Source organism: Scyliorhinus torazame, chromosome 20 (assembly GCF_047496885.1).
Source record: "Scyliorhinus torazame isolate Kashiwa2021f chromosome 20, sScyTor2.1, whole genome shotgun sequence".
Classification (NCBI taxonomy): domain Eukaryota; kingdom Metazoa; phylum Chordata; class Chondrichthyes; order Carcharhiniformes; family Scyliorhinidae; genus Scyliorhinus; species Scyliorhinus torazame.
The window spans coordinates 15,856,533-15,873,338 of record NC_092726.1 but is presented as its reverse complement, the minus strand read 5'-3'; the positions used below and the strand labels follow the sequence as shown (position 1 = coordinate 15,873,338).

The 16,806-nt window shown below is 43.8% G+C and overlaps 1 protein-coding gene across 50 annotated transcripts in view; it reads right to left on the bottom strand.

Annotated features, from left to right (window-relative positions):
• LOC140396907 (calcium/calmodulin-dependent protein kinase type II subunit beta) overlaps positions 1–16,806 on the bottom strand; it is a 392,935-nt gene that overhangs the window by 207,601 nt on the left and 168,528 nt on the right. For all 50 annotated transcript variants that reach the window (XM_072485774.1, XM_072485778.1, XM_072485773.1 and 47 more), the window contains one exon: positions 14,648–14,702. In XM_072485774.1, the coding sequence (XP_072341875.1) occupies positions 14,648–14,702 (55 nt within the window). The remainder of the gene's footprint in view (positions 1–14,647; positions 14,703–16,806) is intronic.

Below are 16,806 nucleotides of genomic sequence, written 5' to 3'. Positions count from 1 at the left end.
CAGAGACGGAATCACAGAGGGAGATATTAAGACAGGTGACCGGGGGGGGCGGCACGGTGGCACAGTGGTTAGCACTGCTGCCTCACTACGCTGAGGACCCATATTCGAATCCCGGCCCCAGGTCACTGTCCGTGTGGAGTTTGCACATTCTCCCCATGTCTTCGTGGGTTTCGCCCCCACGACCCAAATATGTGCAGGGTAAGTGGATTGGCCACGCTAAATTGCCCCTTAATTGGAAAAAAAAATAATTGGGTACTCAAAAAGAAAAGACAGGTGACCAGGAGCTTGGTTACAAGAGGTAGGATTTAAGGGGAACAAAAAGTGTGTGTGTGGGGGGGGGGGGGGGCAAGCGGGGACGACGACTGTGAGGTTTAAGAAGTGCATTCCAGAGCTAAACGCTTTCTGGAAATTGGAGTTCAACAAATAATCCAGCACAAATGATCAAAAGGCATGAAAGATAAAGAGAGATGAGCAAGAGAAGAGATGCACCTCTGAGTGACCTGTGCGCCAATCATCAAGGAAAAAACATTCCTGCTGTCTTCAAGACTGGCGCTGGAGGGTGTGCAGAGGAGCTTCACGAGGTTAATCCCAGAGCTGAAGGGGTTGGATTACGAGGAGAGGTTGAGTAGACTGGGACTGTACTTGTTGGAATTTTGAAGGACGTGGAGGGGGAATCTTATAGAAACATATAAAATTATGAAGGAATAGATGGGATAGATGCGGGCAGGTTGTTTCCACTGGCGGGTGAAAGCAGAACTAGGGGGCATAGCCTCAAAATAAGGGGAAGTAGATTTAGGACTGAGTTTAGGAGGAACTTCTTCCCCCAAAGGGATGTGAATCTATGGAATTCCCTGCCCAGTGAAGCAGTTGAGGCTCCTTCATTAAATGTTTTCAAGATAAAGATAGATATTTTTTTGAAGAATAAAGGAATAAAGGGTTATGGTGTTCGGGCGGGAAAGTGGAGTTGAGTCCACAAAATTGAATGGCGGAGCAGGCTCGACGGGCCAGACGGCCTACTCCTCCTCCTGGTTCTTATGTTCGTAAGACACTGGTGCCTGGACAGGATGTATTTTCAGGTCTGATTTCGCGCGTGTGTGTGTGTGTGTGTGTGTCTGTGTGTGTGTATATGTGTTGCAGCAGCAGCCAATCCGAGTGCTGCAGTGCAGATTCTTCTCCATTTAATTCTCTTTCTAATTTGTAACAAAAAGAATTAATCTGACAAATGAGCAAGCTGAGGCAGTGACATTGAACAACTTCATTGCTTACAGACAAATGAGTAAGTGAGACAATAAAGACTTTACAGAATGACCTGCAAAGCCAAAGATAATCATCAATGCACACTGAAGTCCAGGTGCACATTTCGTCTTTTCAATCTCAATGCACCGCGATCTGTCAACTGGTTCACAATCTGAGCTATTAGAATTGCTGCATGGTGATTAGAAGGACTGACTGCAGGCCATCAGAGTACCACAGATATGTTGAGGATATCAGATTATACAAGAGGAGCTGCATGACTCCAAGTTGGTTCACGCCCCCACTCCCCCTGCCAATTACTGACAAATGTACCATTTGCATATTGCGTGCATGTATGGGAATGGCACTAAATGTGTGGGGGAGATTTAGTTGCATGGAAAATTAGAAAATCAAAGTTAAAGGAGAGGTTGGGAGTGCAGGTTGATGATGAGAACTGTAAACTAGTTAAAGGGGCCAAAGGAGGTTAGCAAAGTTTCCAGAATATACAATAGAACAGAACAAGAATCTAACTACAGGCACAGGAAAAAAGGGCTCAGCTTGGACTGGATTTGAGTTTTTATTGTCATGTGTACCGAGGTACAGTGAAAAGTATTTTTCTACATGCAGCTCAAACAGATCATTCAGTACATGAAAAGAAAATATGTAATAGGGCATACAAGATACACAATGTAAATAAATAGATACAGGCATCGGGTGAAGCATATAGGAGTGCAATATTAATCAGATCAGTCCATAAGAAGGTCATTTAGGAATCTGGTAATAGCGGGGAAGAAGCTGATTTTGAATCTGTTAGTGCGTGTTCTCAGACTTTTGTATCTCGTGCCCGATGGAAGAAGTTGGAAGAGTGAGTAAGCTGGGTGGGAGGGTTCTTTGATTATGCTGCTCGCTTTCCCAAGGCAGCGGGAGGTGTAGAAAAGTCAATGGATGGGAGGCGGGTTTGTGTGATGGACTGGGCAGTGTTCAAGTCTCGCTGTAGTTTCAGGCCAAGCAGTTGCCATACCAGGCTGTTGTGCAGCCAGATAGGATGCTTTCTATGGTGTACCTGTAAAGGTTGGTCAGAGTCAATGTGGACATGCCGAATTAATGAATTAATAATCTTTATTGTCACAAGTAGGCGTACATTAACACTGCAATGAAGTTACTGTGAAAAGCCCCTAGTTGCTAAACTCCGACGCCTGTTCAGGTACACAGAGGGAGAATTCGGAATGTCCAAATTACCTAACACCACGTCTTTCGGGACTTGAGGGAGGAAACCGGAGCACCAGGCGGAAACCCACGCAGACACAGGAAGAACATGCAGACTCTGCACAGAGTGACCCAAGCAAGGAATCGAACCTGGGACCCTGGCACTGTGAAGCCATAGTGGTAACCATGCTGCTTCCTTAGTTTCCTGAGGAAGTATAGGCGCTGTTGTGCTTTCTTGGGCGTAGCGTTGACGTGGGTGGACCAGGACAGATTTTTGGTGATGTGCACACCTAGGAATTTGAAGCTGCTAACCATCTCCACCTCGGCTCCGTTGATACAGACAGGGGTGGGTACAATACTTTGCTTCCTGAAGTCAATGACCAGCTCTTTAGTTTTGCTAACATTGTGAAGGGCGGGGGGTGGTCAATGCAGGACTGCGAGTGTTGTACCTAAATGCGCGCAGTATACAAAACAAGGTAAATGAGCTTGATGCGCACATTGAAATTGGCGGGTACAATGTTGCAGGCATTAGTGAAATGTGGCTGCAAGGGGATCAGGGCTGGGATCTAAATTTCCAAGGGTATGTGTCCTAATGAAAGGAAAGGCAGATGGGGGCAGGGTTGCATTGTTAGTATGGAATAAATTAAATCAATAGCAAGAAGTGACATAGGATCAGAAGACCTCTAAGCCGTGTGAGTTGAGGAATCGCAAAGGTAAAAAGACCCGGATGGGGGTTATGTACAGGCCCCCTACCAGTAGTCAGGATGTGGGGCAGAACATAAATCAGGAGACAGAAAATGATATAAGAAAGGCAACATTACAATAATCATGGGGGACTTCAATATGCATGTGAACTGGTAAAATCAGATTGGTAGTGGATCCCAAGAAAAGGAATTTGAGAGAACCCAAGGTGAGGAAACCCTTAGAGGGCAGTAAGCACAATATAATAGAATTTGCCTTTCAGTTTTGCGGGAGAAGCTGGAATTAGATGTAATGGTTTTACAACTGAATAAAGGTAACTACAAAGACACGAGGAAGGAGCTGGCCAAAGTCGCTTAGAAGGGGAGTCTAGCAGGGAAGACAGTGGCAGAGCAATGGCAGGTGTTTTTGGGGGTTATTTGGGAGGCACAACAGAAATTTACCCCAAGAAGGAGGAAACATGCTAAGGGGAGGGCAAGGCAACCATAGCTGACAATGGAAGTCAAGAACAGCATAAAAGAAAAAGAAAAAGCACACAGGTGGTGAGGATTAGCATGAAGCCAGAGGATTGGGAGCCTTTAAAAGCAAGCAGAGGAGAACTAAAAAAAACAATCAGGGAGAGAAGATGAAATATGAGTGTAACCTAGCTAGTAATATAAAAGAAGTTTGCACAGAGTTTTTTTCGATATACAAAAGGTAAGAGCGAGGCAAGAATGGACATTGGACCACTGGAAATTGAGACTGGAGATGTAGTAATAGTGAACAAATAAATGGCAGTAGAACTGAATAGGTTCTTTACACCAGTCTTCACAGTGGAAGCCACCAGTGGCATAGGGAGTCAGGGGCAGAGGTGATTGTAGTGGCCATCACTAAGGAGAAGGTGCTGGGGAAACCGAAGGTGTATAAATCACCCAGAACAGATGGACTACACCCCAGGAATCTGAAGGAGATAGCTGAGGGAATTGTGTAGGCATTGGTGGTGATCTTTCAGTAATCACTGGAGGCAGGAAGGGTCCCAGAAGGCTGGAAAATGGCAAATCTCACACCCCTGTTTAAGATGGAAGGGAGGCAGAAGACAGGAAATTATTGGTCGGTTAGCCTGACTGTACGAGGTAAGATTTTAGACTCCATGATTAAGAATGAGATTGCTGAGTGCTTGGAAGTGAAAGGTAAAATAGGGCTAAGAAGGCATGGCTTCGACAAGGGGAGGTTATGCTTGACAAATTAGTTTGAATTATTTGAAGTAACAAGGATGTTAGACAAAGAAGAACTAGCGGACTTGATCCATTTGGATTTCCAGAAGGCCTTTGACAAGGTGCTGTACAGGAGGCTGCTAAATAAGAGCCCATGCTATCAGGGGCAAGGTATTTGCATGGATAGAGGACTGGCTGACTGGTAGAGGCAGAGAGTTGGGATAAAGGGATCTTTTTCAAGATGGCAGCCGGTGACTAGTAATATTCCGCAGGGGTCACTGTTGGAACCACAACTCTTCACGATGTACATTAACGATCTGGAAGAAGGAACTGAGGGAATTGTTGCTAAGTTTGCAAATGATACATAGAACAGTACAGCACAGAACAGGCTCTTCGGCCCTCGATGTTGTGCCGAGCATTGTCCAAAATCAAGATCAAGCTATCCCACTCCCTGTCATTCTGGTGTGCTCCATGTGCCTATCCAATAACCGCTTGAAAGTTCCGAAAGTGTCCGACTCCACTATCACAGCAGGCAGTCCATTCCACACCCTAACCACTCTCTGAGTCAAGAACCTACCTCGACATCCCTCCTATCTCTCCCACCCTGAATCTTATAGTTATGCCCCCTTGCAACAGCTACATCCACCCGAGGAAATAGTCTCTGAACGTCCACTCTATCTATCCCCCTCATTATCTTATAAACCTCTATTAAGTCGCCTCTCATCCTCCTCCGCTCCAAAGAGAAAAGCCCTAGCTCCTCAACCTTTCCTCATATGACTTATCCTGTAAACCAGGCAGCATTCTGGTAAATCTTCATTGCACCCTTTCCAATGCTTCCACATCCTTCCTATAATGAGGTGACCAGAACTGCACACAATACTCCAAATGTGGTCTCACCAGGGTCATGTATAGTTGAGCATAACCCCGCGGCTCTTTAACTCAAGCCCCCTATTAATAAACGCTAACACACCATAAGCCTTCTTCACGGCTCCATCCACTTGAGTGGCAACCTTCAGAGATCTGTGGACATGAACCCCAAGATCTCTCTGTTCCTCCTCATTCCTCAGAACCCTGCCGTTGACCCTGTAATCCGCATTCAAATTTTTTCTACCAAAATGATTCACCTCGCACTTATCAGGGTTAAACTCCATCTGCCATTTTTTGGCCCAGCTCTGCATCCTATCAATGTCTCTTTGCAGCCGACAACAGCCCTCCACCTCATCCACTACTCCACCAATCTTGGTGTCATCAGCAAATGTACTCACCCACCCTTCAGCCCCCTCCTCGAAGTCATTGATAAAAATCACAAATAGCTGGTAACTGGTCTCCAGTCTGAAAATTTTCCATCCACCACCACCCTCTGTCTTCTATGTGATAGCCAGTTACTTATCCAATTGGCCAAATTTCCCTCTATCCCACATCTCCTTACTTTCTTCATGAGCCGACCATGGGGAACCATATCAAACGCCTGACTAAAATCTATGTATACGACATCAACTGCTCGACCTTCATCTACACACTTAGTTACCTCCTCAAAGAATTCAATCAAATTTGTGAGGCAAGACCTACCCGTCACGAATCCGTGTTGACTATCCCGGATTAAGCTGCATCTTTCCAAATGGTCATAAATCCTATCCTTCAGGACCTTTTCCATTAGCTTCCTGACCACCGAAGTAAGACTAACTGGCCTATAATTACCAGGGTCATTCCTATTCCCTTTCTTGAACAGAGGAACAACATTCGCCACTCTCCAGTCCTCTGGCACTATCCCCATGGACAGCGAGGACCCAAAGATCAAAGCCAAATGCTCTGCAATCTCATCCCTTGCCTCCCAAAGAATCCTTGGGTATATCCCATCTGGCCCAGGGGATTTGTCGACCCTCAGGTTTTTCAAAATTGCTAATACATCCTTCCTCAGATACTTCCTCCAGCCTACCCGCCTGAATCACACACTCATCGTCAAAAACATGGCCCCTCTCCTTTGTGAACACTGAAGAAAAGTATTCATTCAATGCCTCTCCGTAATGGCCACAACATCGTAGTCCCAAGTACCAATCCACGCTCCACGTTCACCTACCTTATTCCGGATACTCCTTGCATTGAAGTAGACACACTTCAACCCACCTTTCTGTCTGCCGGTACACTCCTACGACCTTGATACCCTCCTCAGTACCTCACTACTCTCGACACTGACTTCTGGAACACAGCTTGTTTTCCCAGCCCCCTGACAAATTAGTTTAAAACCCCCCGAAGAGGGACATGTAGTGTTGAGGAAGCATGGAGGTTGCAGAAGGACTTGGATAAGCGGCAGATGGATTACAATGTGGAAAAATGTGAGGTTATGCACTTTGGTAGGAAGAATAGAGGTGTAGACTATTGTCTAAATGGGAAAAGGCTACGGAAACCAGAAGCACATAGGGACTTTGGAGTCCTAGTTCAGGATTCACTTAAGGTTAACTTGCAGGTTCAATTGGCAGTGAGGAAGGCAAATTCAATGTTAGCATTCATGTCGAGAGGGCTAGAATACAAGAGCATGGATGTACTGCTGAGGCTGTATACGGCTCTGGTCGGACCCCATTTGGAATATTGTGAGCAGTTTGGGGCCTTTTAAATCTTTTTTTTTTAATATAAGTTAGAGTACCCAATTAATTTCACCAATTAAGGGGCAATTTAGCTGAGCCAATGGGCAGCACGGTAGCACAGTGCTTAGCACAGTTGCTTCACAGCTCCAGGGCCGCAGGTTCAATTCCTGGTTTGGGTCACTGTGCTCCAATTTCCTCCCAGTCCAAAGATGTGCAGATTAGGTGGATTGGTCATGATAAATTGCCCTTAGTGTCCAAAAAGGTTAGGTGGGGTTACTGGGTTACAGGGATAGGGTGGAGGCGTGGGCTTGAGTAGGGAGCTCTTTCCAAGGGCCGGTGTAGACTCGATGGGCCGAATGGCCTCCTTCTACACTGTAAATTCTATATCTATCTAAATTCACCTACTCTGTACAAGTTTGGATTGTGGGGGTGAGACCCACCCAGACATGTAGAGAATGTGCAAACTCCAAACGGACAGTGACCCGGGGCCAGGATCGAACCCGAGTCCTCAGCGCCGTGAGGCAGCAGTACTAACCACTGCACCACTCGCGCTGCCCATGGGCCCCGTATCTAAGGAAGGATGTGCGAGCCTTTGAGAGATTCCAGAGGAGTTTCACCAAAGATGTCCAGAACAAAGGACTTGCCACATGAGGGCGTTAAAGACCCTGGGTCTGTACTCGTTGGGAGTTTAGAAGAATGAGGGGGGGATCTTATTGAAATTTACAGAATACGGAGAGGCCTAGATAGAGTTGGCTTGGAGAGGATGTTTCCACTAGTAGGAAAAACTAGAACCCGAGGCCACAGCGTCAGACTAAAGGGACGCTCCTTTAAAACTGAGATGAGGAGGAATTTCTTCAGCCAGAGGGTGGTGAATCTGTGGAACTCATTGCCGCAGAAGGCTGTGGAGGTCAAGTCACTGAGAGTCTTAGATTGATAGGTTCTTGATTAATTCGGGGATTAGGGGTTATGGGAAGAAGGCAGGAGAATGGAGATGAGAAATATATCAGCCGTGATTGAATGGCAGAGCAGAAACGTGTGTCTGCCGTCAGGTATGATGCCTGCTTTCCTGAGTATGTAATTATGTTGCACAAAACTATGGCCTATAAAACAGTCACGAATAAATCAATTCACAAGATATTTCTTTACCTACAGAATGATGAATATTGGAACTCACTGGCACAAAGAGAAATAGGGCAGATGGCGTGCATACATTTAAGGGAAAGCTAGTAAACAAGTGAGGGACAAAGGAATAAAAGAGTATGCCGATAGGGCTGATGAAATAGGGTGGGAAGAAGTTTGAATGCAACATTAACACCAGCATAGACCTCTTGGGCCAACTGACATATTTCTGTCCTGGGCATGCTATGTAATTCTTCAGAAATAATGGGAAAATTCAGCAGAGAGGAACTGAATCGGAACTAACCTTTAAAATCTCGATTTGCAAGGCTTAGAACATCATACAATGACCGGCCCACTTGAGACACCAAGGAATGTCATCTGAACAGCTTACCTCGTTGCACAATGGACAAGAAGCAGTGAGTATGTTCAGGGTTTTTGGGTATTTTGTTTGCAAGATCAAACCCAAGTTAACCCAAACACTAATGTAGGCTGCTCCACTGCAACAATTAATGCATACAGTGAGTAGTCTGTACAACTCCCAGTTGGCTGAATTGCAAAGGGAAAGATTGTGGATGGGCCAGTGCCTTTGCTTGACTGAAGCTAGGAATAATCACGAGCAGTCCTCATTCTGTGACTTCTTGTGATAGCTCAGTCTGTACAGGAATCCCTTTTTGTAGGAAATTGCTGGTAAAACACAGGCACCTGCCGTTGGACAGTACAATAGATTAAAACAGTAAATTGCTATAGTCAGCTGAGATATATGTGCGGTGTATAAAGCGGTGTATGTGCATGTAACTCACTGTTGATGGAGAATCTGGACCCGTGGGGTGAAAAGGATTTGGGGCTTGTATACGTACATATGTCAGCACGTAAATGTCTGATTTTATACATGTATATAGACGAGCTTTGGGTGGCATGGTGGCACAGTGGTTAGCACTGCTACCTCACGGCCCGAGGTTCGATCCTGGCCCTGGGTCACTGTCCGTGTGGACTTTGCACATTCTCCCCATGTCTGCGTGGGTCTCACCCCCACAACCCAAAAGATGTACAGGATTGGTGGATTGGCCACGCTAAATTGCCCCTCAATTGGAAAAGAAATAATTGGATACTCTAAATTAAAAAAAAAAAAAATAATAATGTATATGTGTGCTTGTTCAAGAAGAATACAGATGTATGGGCCTGTGCTCATGTGTGTATTTGTTTATGTATGAACATGTTTATGTGAGTGTGTATGTGAGCTTGCCAGCATGCTGAGAAAAAATGTACATTTGTGGGTCTGTGCATGCCTGTGATTGTGTGCCTGCCTGACAATTAATATTCTGCACAGAAAGCAACTCCTCCTATCTGACCCTCTGCCAAAAGAAACTCAGCAGGCTGAATCAATCAGTTTATCTTCCAGCACGGAAATTCAGTCTACAATCTTACCTGTAACCACAGGGAAGTGCAGGCTGAAAATTATTTCCTCTATTACCACCTGCCATCCTTGACCTTAATTAGCATAAATAATAATATTGACACAGAGGCTGTCAGATTTGTCAATGTGGCTCAGCCTTCAAACATGCGATGTGGATATCATACATTAGAAATCAGAACACAATTATCCAGAGGGCCAAACTACAGCATGTACTGCAAAGCCCCAGACACGGAATGAAGGGGAGTGTGGAAAGACAGGAGATATCATACAATATTCAAGCACTGTCACAGGCAGAAGGTTAGAAAAAATCCGATTTCTAGAAGCAGTGCGTATCGTCCATCCAAGTTGTGCACACATGCAATAAGACTGTATGGGTAAATTTTGACACAACAGCAAATTCTAGAAGAGCTGGTCTCTCTAAATTCTGGAAGGTAACAAAGGCATCATAGTGAAAGCTGTTGCTGTCAGTTATTGTCTAGGATATCCATCATGAACAGCAGTGGAATTAGGCAGAAAAGATGCAGACATATCTTAAAGTGAGCGCACATTCAAAATAATTACCAGGTTCAGAAACAGATTTACATGCAAATTTCCAAATGGCACACACCATGACCAACAATCCACTAATTAGAAATTCCCATTTTGAACAATCTTTGCCTTACTTTTCATTTGTAATTTGGTTCCAACCATCAACTTGGGGAACAGCAGCATCATTCATCAGACTTTATCAGTCCAGGAGACCTTCCTTTACGGTAAATTCTCATTTAATGCTGTCTCACTTAAATGTCGGCATGTTCATGGAGCAACATGTTAATGTTGTTTTGCCGAAGACCAATGTTTGGACAGTCTCACCCCTTCACCGACCTCAGGGTTGCGGCCTCACCCCACCCTCCGGCCAAACCTCCAACTCAACGCTTCCCTCTTCTAGTCCAGCATTCCCGTTTGAAGACCCAGATCCAATCCAAAGCCAGAGCTCCAATATTGTTAGTGTGAGGTCCAATGGTGTAGAAGGGCCAAGCTGGACCTACGACAAACATGTTTTTTTTAAATTGCTCCCGACTCGTTGCTCTTTTTGCAAACCAGTGAAGCAGGAGCATTTATTAAAAAAACATGAATTGTAGCAGGCAGCCCCAGTGATCAGGATTCACACTTCCTCAACATTGGAGCGCTGGCTTTGGATCAGATCTGGATCTTCAAATGCTCTTGGAAAGTGAACCAGCGAGAGGGAGTGTGTGGATTGGGGAAACTACAACTGAGGTGGGGGAGGGCAGAGGATTGGGAGTTTGGGGAAAGAGTGCAACTCTAGAAGCAGGGACAGGGAGAATTGTAGTCACCAGGAGGATAATGGAGATGGTTTATGAAGCAGGATTTCCAGCAAGCAAGACATACTGGAAAGTTACACTTTTTTTCGTGCTTTTAAAAGTTTCAAAAGTCACTTCATTTACCAATGTAGGAATTTAGCAATGTAAAATATTTCAACTTAGCGAGTATAATGTTTTAATATCTAGGTATTTTTCTGTCAAGGAAGGTTCTGGAAAATGTTACTGTGGTTATAACATTGATTCCAATGTTTCACCTAAGGTTTTGATTTTGAGGAACTCAACCAGAACTTTAAGTGACGGATGGCCTACTGTATTTCTATTCTTTATATCCTGCCCTCCAACTTACCATCTGGCTACATAACCACATTCCTTTGAATTCCTGTGTCATTAACTTTGGCCTGAATGTCTTGTCCACTGGGCATGTGCGCTCAATGGGCTTGGAAGTAGACGCAAAACACGCTTCTAGCTACTATCGACCCCAGGAAGTGATTTCACACTGGCTGGCCAATTAGTGGGCAACCAGTGTGAAACACCTGCTGGGAAGGGCCCAGCGCAGCTGTGGAAGGGCAGGCAGAGAAAAGGAGGGTATGAGCTGGCGCATGTACTCCCTCAGGGTGACCGCCGCTGCAGGCGAAGCTGTCTCAGGGAGCTACAAATCTGTAAAAATAAATTGCGACGGAAAAACTATGCCAAGAGTGTTCAGGCAGCACATTCGAACACAAACTCGAGTCCCCAGACACCATCTTAAATTGACCATCCGACCCTGAATAGAGGCTGCAGCTAAAATGTAAAGTCCGCCTGGCCAATTGGCCTGTCCACCAGCCGTAAACGTTCAATTGGCCCCTTAATGGGCTAATTTGTCTGCTTGATTATTTGCAGGCCCACATCCAACTCTCCCACACGACAGGCGACTGAAATATTGCGCTAGCGTGTGATGAAGTTGGGACACGCGCCAAGTGTCTTTCCGCATCATTTCATATGCTTCCGAGTTAGGCGTGTTCCTGTCCTAGCAACATGAAATGTCTTTTTCAGAGGTTTGTAAAAAATAGTCTGCAGTCATCGAGTTCAAATTGGGAGAAATTGCATTTCAATTGTACTGAGTTAATTAGCTCAAGACATCCTAAATTGTTTAATGTACAGCAGTGCCGCCTCATGTGTTGCATATGGATATATGCAATAACTATTGTTCCAGCCATGACTTCATTACATTTTCTTTACATTTTAGATTGGTAGAGTGATCAGGTTGAAGAGATTTGAAGAAATCTCTGCCATGTTTTTGAATTATGAGCCTTCTAAAGTGCATTTTGCAGTTATGTTACGTGCAGAATGAGGCCTCTAACAATGTACCATTTCCTCAATGGCTAGGCTGACCTGTCAGCCTACATTGTAAACTGAAATCTGGAGTAGGATTTAATAATAATAATCGCTTATTGTCACAAGTAGGCTTCAATGAAGTTACTGTGAAAAGCCTCTTGTCGCCACATTCCGCCGCCTGTTCGGGGAGGCTGGTCTGGGAATTGAACCCGCTCTGCTGGCCTTGTTCTGCATTACAAGCCAGCTGTTTAGCTCACTGGCTAAACCAGTGAGGATTTGGACGTAACGCAGGAGCTGAGTGAATAACACTCTTGCATGAGATGTTTTGAAAATGTTTCTGCAACCACACAGTTGGTACAAGCTCAAAGCTGTGTCTCCATCTATTTCCCCCACCGCAAGGTGTAAATAGTCTCAGCTTCTGTGTTTTGATTTTGGATTTAACTATTATTTAGCATTTAGGAAGAGCACTTTCCAAATCCATAAAATTCATACAGAACAAAGCAGCAGAATTAAAAGCACAAAGGGAAAACTAATTTCTGGGATTAAGGGCTGGTCTACCAATGCTTACAGGCCTCAGTTGGATACCACTGGATCACTCAGGCCTAGTCAGTGTACACTGTGTCACTGCACCTGTACCCAAATGAATGATGAACACAAAAATAACTGAGACCTATGATAACTTGACTAAACAATTGTCAAAATGTGCCACAGCTCACACAACTCCCAGATATGACAAAGTGGAAGTGCACTTCAAGAGGCAGTTTGAAGATGAAGTTTGAAGAACAAGGGTCTGGCTCATGGATAAATGCCAAGAACCTGACCTCTAAATTGTTCCAATTGTTGTTTTAACAGTTTGCAGGTCACAAAATAGTAGGGTGGAAATAAGGACCATCAGGAGGAGTGCCGCTCAAATTTCCATTTTGAATTTTAGTGAGGGACGTATCTGACCCCAATATGGGAAAATGGTATCGCCTGTTCCAGACAGTCCATGTCACGAATCAGGAGAATCCAGGTCTTCCCTCTCATTTCTGATGCAGTGTCAAAGGAATGCTGATCTCCAGTTAACCGATAATGCATCCTGAGCCAAAATGATTCTGATGATGGGAACATCTTGGGGAAAAAAAGATGTAGTATCATCCCCACTCTCCAACAGCTAAATAATTGGAAATGGGCAAACACAAAAATGAAATACAGTGCCCAACTTGGAACACACCACAAATAGTAGAGTGATACAGCAAAGGAAACCATTCAGTCCATTGCGCAACCAAGTTGAGAGATCAACACTTGGATCTACTTGGCTATTATACTTGACAATCTTTTTCTTTCTCACTTTTCAGCAGAACAAACTCAAAACGGGCAGCAAGGTGGCGGAGTGGATTATCCCTGCTGCCTCAGGGCACCAAGGTCCCAAGTTTGATCCTGGCTCTGGGTCAATGTCCGTGTGGAGTTTGCACATTCTCCCTGTGTTTGCGTGGGTCTTGCTCCCACAACCCAAAGATGTGTTGGCTCGGTGGATTGGCCACGCTAAATTGCCTATTAATTGGAAAAAATGAATTGGGTACTCTAAATTTATTTTAAAAACTTAAAACAAGTTAATAATTTACCTGTGGCACTTTCTACATGAAAACTATGATGGAGCTGTTGGCATTGAGTAGGAAGAGAATCCTAACAGGTAGTGGGATATCTTTCAAAATTGTCAATTTCAATTATCTATAAACTTTAAATTCATACCAGGTGAAGCTGACATGGATTCATTTATAATGCTGGATAAGTTGAAGACTTCTTCAGCAATAAAAAGAACAGAATTAACAGGCTATGCACACAATTATGCAAACAGACAGACTGTATTAACATACGGTCTTGAAATCACAAAGGTAGTTCAGTAGAAATAGACTGATGGTGTTGAATTCCAAAATGTAAATATCCTCCCCCCCTCACCATATCGGGGCAACCTCATGTACCAGACGATTATTCAGTCTGATTCTTCTGGCTTTTCTTTTGATGCAAATCCATTTTAAGAGTGCAACAGGTTACAAATCTACATTGGGGAACCACAGGTTACTGGACAAAGGCTCATCAGCAGTGATTCTATTTCTGCTCTGCATCTCGAAATTGTGAGCATGTTTAGAAGTGCTGGAAGGTTGAATGCTTCAATTAATTCTTCTGTGAACACCAACCTTCAACATGAACATCAGTCATTGCTTTAAAGGCCACCTTCGACAGTCAAGCACAAGCATGTTTAGGAGGCAGTGTGGACTCTCGTGATTTATCCCCCAAAACATTAGAAAAAGTGACATGGACAGTAATGACTCGTGTTACCAGTCTCCCACATATCCTTCTTAAGGTTACTATTTTCCCAATGTGCCTTTGGGTACCCCAGTGTCCCACTGTCCTCTCTCAGGCTTCCACACTGCTCCCTCTCAGGTTCCCTGTCTCTTCATTATTCTCCTTCCAAGATTCCAAGTATAAAACAGACAAAAGCCCAAGCAGGATTGTTACTGAGATGTTGCTACTACTGAAGGTTTTTCCAATATGGATACATTACTTTCATAGATTAGTACTCACAAGTCAAATACGAGGTAGTGGAATCCTTCTTCTGATATGCTGTCATGGAGACGAACTAAAAAAAAGAAAGTAATTTTCTGTTGAAGTTTTGGTAATTGAAACATTAGATTTATAAACCATCCGATTCGAATCACAAAAATGGATGAGATCCTTAATGAGAAAACATGCAAGCTGGAGAAGCCTTTGTGATCATGACCCTGAAAATTTGATGGTCTTTTCTCATGCGAATTGTTCTGTCTGTTCTCCGATAGGGCTCAATATTTGGTTTCTGACATATTTTATGCAGAGCCCAGTAATCTGTCAAAGTACAGAACAGAGTTATAAATGATACCATCGTCCTGATTGGGTAATATTTTTCAAAACTTTTCACATTGCAATCGGAACATATGACCAGCAGTAGGCTAGTCAGCCCCTCAAACTTGCTTCCACACTGAATCAAACCATGGCCGATTTATATCTCAACTCTGCTGTCCTGCCATTGATTCAGATCCTTTGATACTTGGACCAGGAAAGACATATCAATCAGTCTTGAAAACTACAATTATTTCAGCATCCATAGTCTTCTGAAGAAGGGATTTTCGGATTTCCACCAGCTGTGTGTTTGAAATATGATCCTTAATTAATTCCGAATTAATTCAGCTCTAATTTTTAGTTTCTCTCCCTCACCAGAAGAGTTTCTTTGTATCGTCCTGAAACACTTGGATATTTAAACATCATGATTTTAATACCCTCAATATCGAAGTTCAGGGGAATACAAGTCAAGTTTATGCAACAGGTTTTCATAATTGAACAGTTTGGTCAATCTGCAATAATGTAAGCCGAATTGTAACAATAAAGATTATTATTTATTTATTTATATGCCCCTTCCAAGGCAACAAATTTGTCAAGATTTGGAGTGCAAAATGGATGAAGCACTCCAGGTGGGATTTTACTGACGCATTCTCTAAATGAAGCATCACTTCTTCGCTTTTGAATTGCAATCTCGAGATAAAAGCCAACACTGGTCAAACTGCTCTAAAAGTTGGAAACAGCACTACATTTCCAGTGACTGTTGGCTTACAATTCTTGGGTCAGACTATCCTAACTTCCAAGCAACAGTGCGCAGGAAGTGCAGGGAATGCTCACACCAATGGATCTTCAACAAACAAAGGGCACATGGATGGTAATAAACCCCAGTTTTGATCAAATCTTGAACTCAAGCTGCAGCTTTCTGGCGTGCTGCTTTTTTTTCTCTCACTAAGGTTTCTTGGGCCTGAGTGAATCTTGGAGCACAGCAACTGATCTTTAGAGAATTCAATTCAAACCACTCAGTGACACCATTGTCGATGCAGCTGAACTTTTTTATTCTTTCATGGGATGTGGGTGTCACTGGCAATGCCAGCATTTAGTGCCCATTCTTAATTACCCTTAAACAGAGTGGCTTGCTCGGCAATTTTAGAGGGCTCTGGAGTCTCCTGTCGGTCACACCAGGTAAGGATGGCAGATTTCCTCCCTAAAGGACATTCGTGAACCAGATGGGTTTTCAGAACAATCAAAGTCGTTTGAAATTAAATGAAAATGAAAATCGTTTATTGTCACAAGTAGGCTTCAAATGAAGTTACTGTGAAAAGCCCCGCGTCGCCACATTCCGGCGCCTGTTCGGGGAGGATGGTACGGGAATTGTTCTGCCTTGGTCTGCTTTAAAAGCCAGCTATTTAGCCCACTGTGCTAAACCATCCCCAGATCGTTTGATGGTCACTAGCTTTTATATTCCAGATTTACTAATTGAATTTAAATTCCACCTGCTGCCATGGTGGAATTTGAACAACGTCCCCAAAGCATTACGATAAAAGCAAATTACTGCAGATGCTGGAATGTGAAACAAAAACAGAAAATGCTGGACAATCTCAACTGGGGTGACAGTCTGGAGAGAGAACAGAGCTAACAGTTCAAGTCCGAGTCAAAGCTTTGGATGTGTAGCAGATTTCAGTCTTTAAACTCTTTTGATGTACACCAGAACATATTTTCTTTGGTTGCCTCTCTAACAGTATGTGAGATAAAGATATTGCGACTAATAATATTACTCCACTGCATGTTATATTTCAAGGAATGTGCATTTAACCCTGCTAATTACCTTCATTCAAATGTTGTTATTGATTTTTAAAGAAAGATTCAGTCCT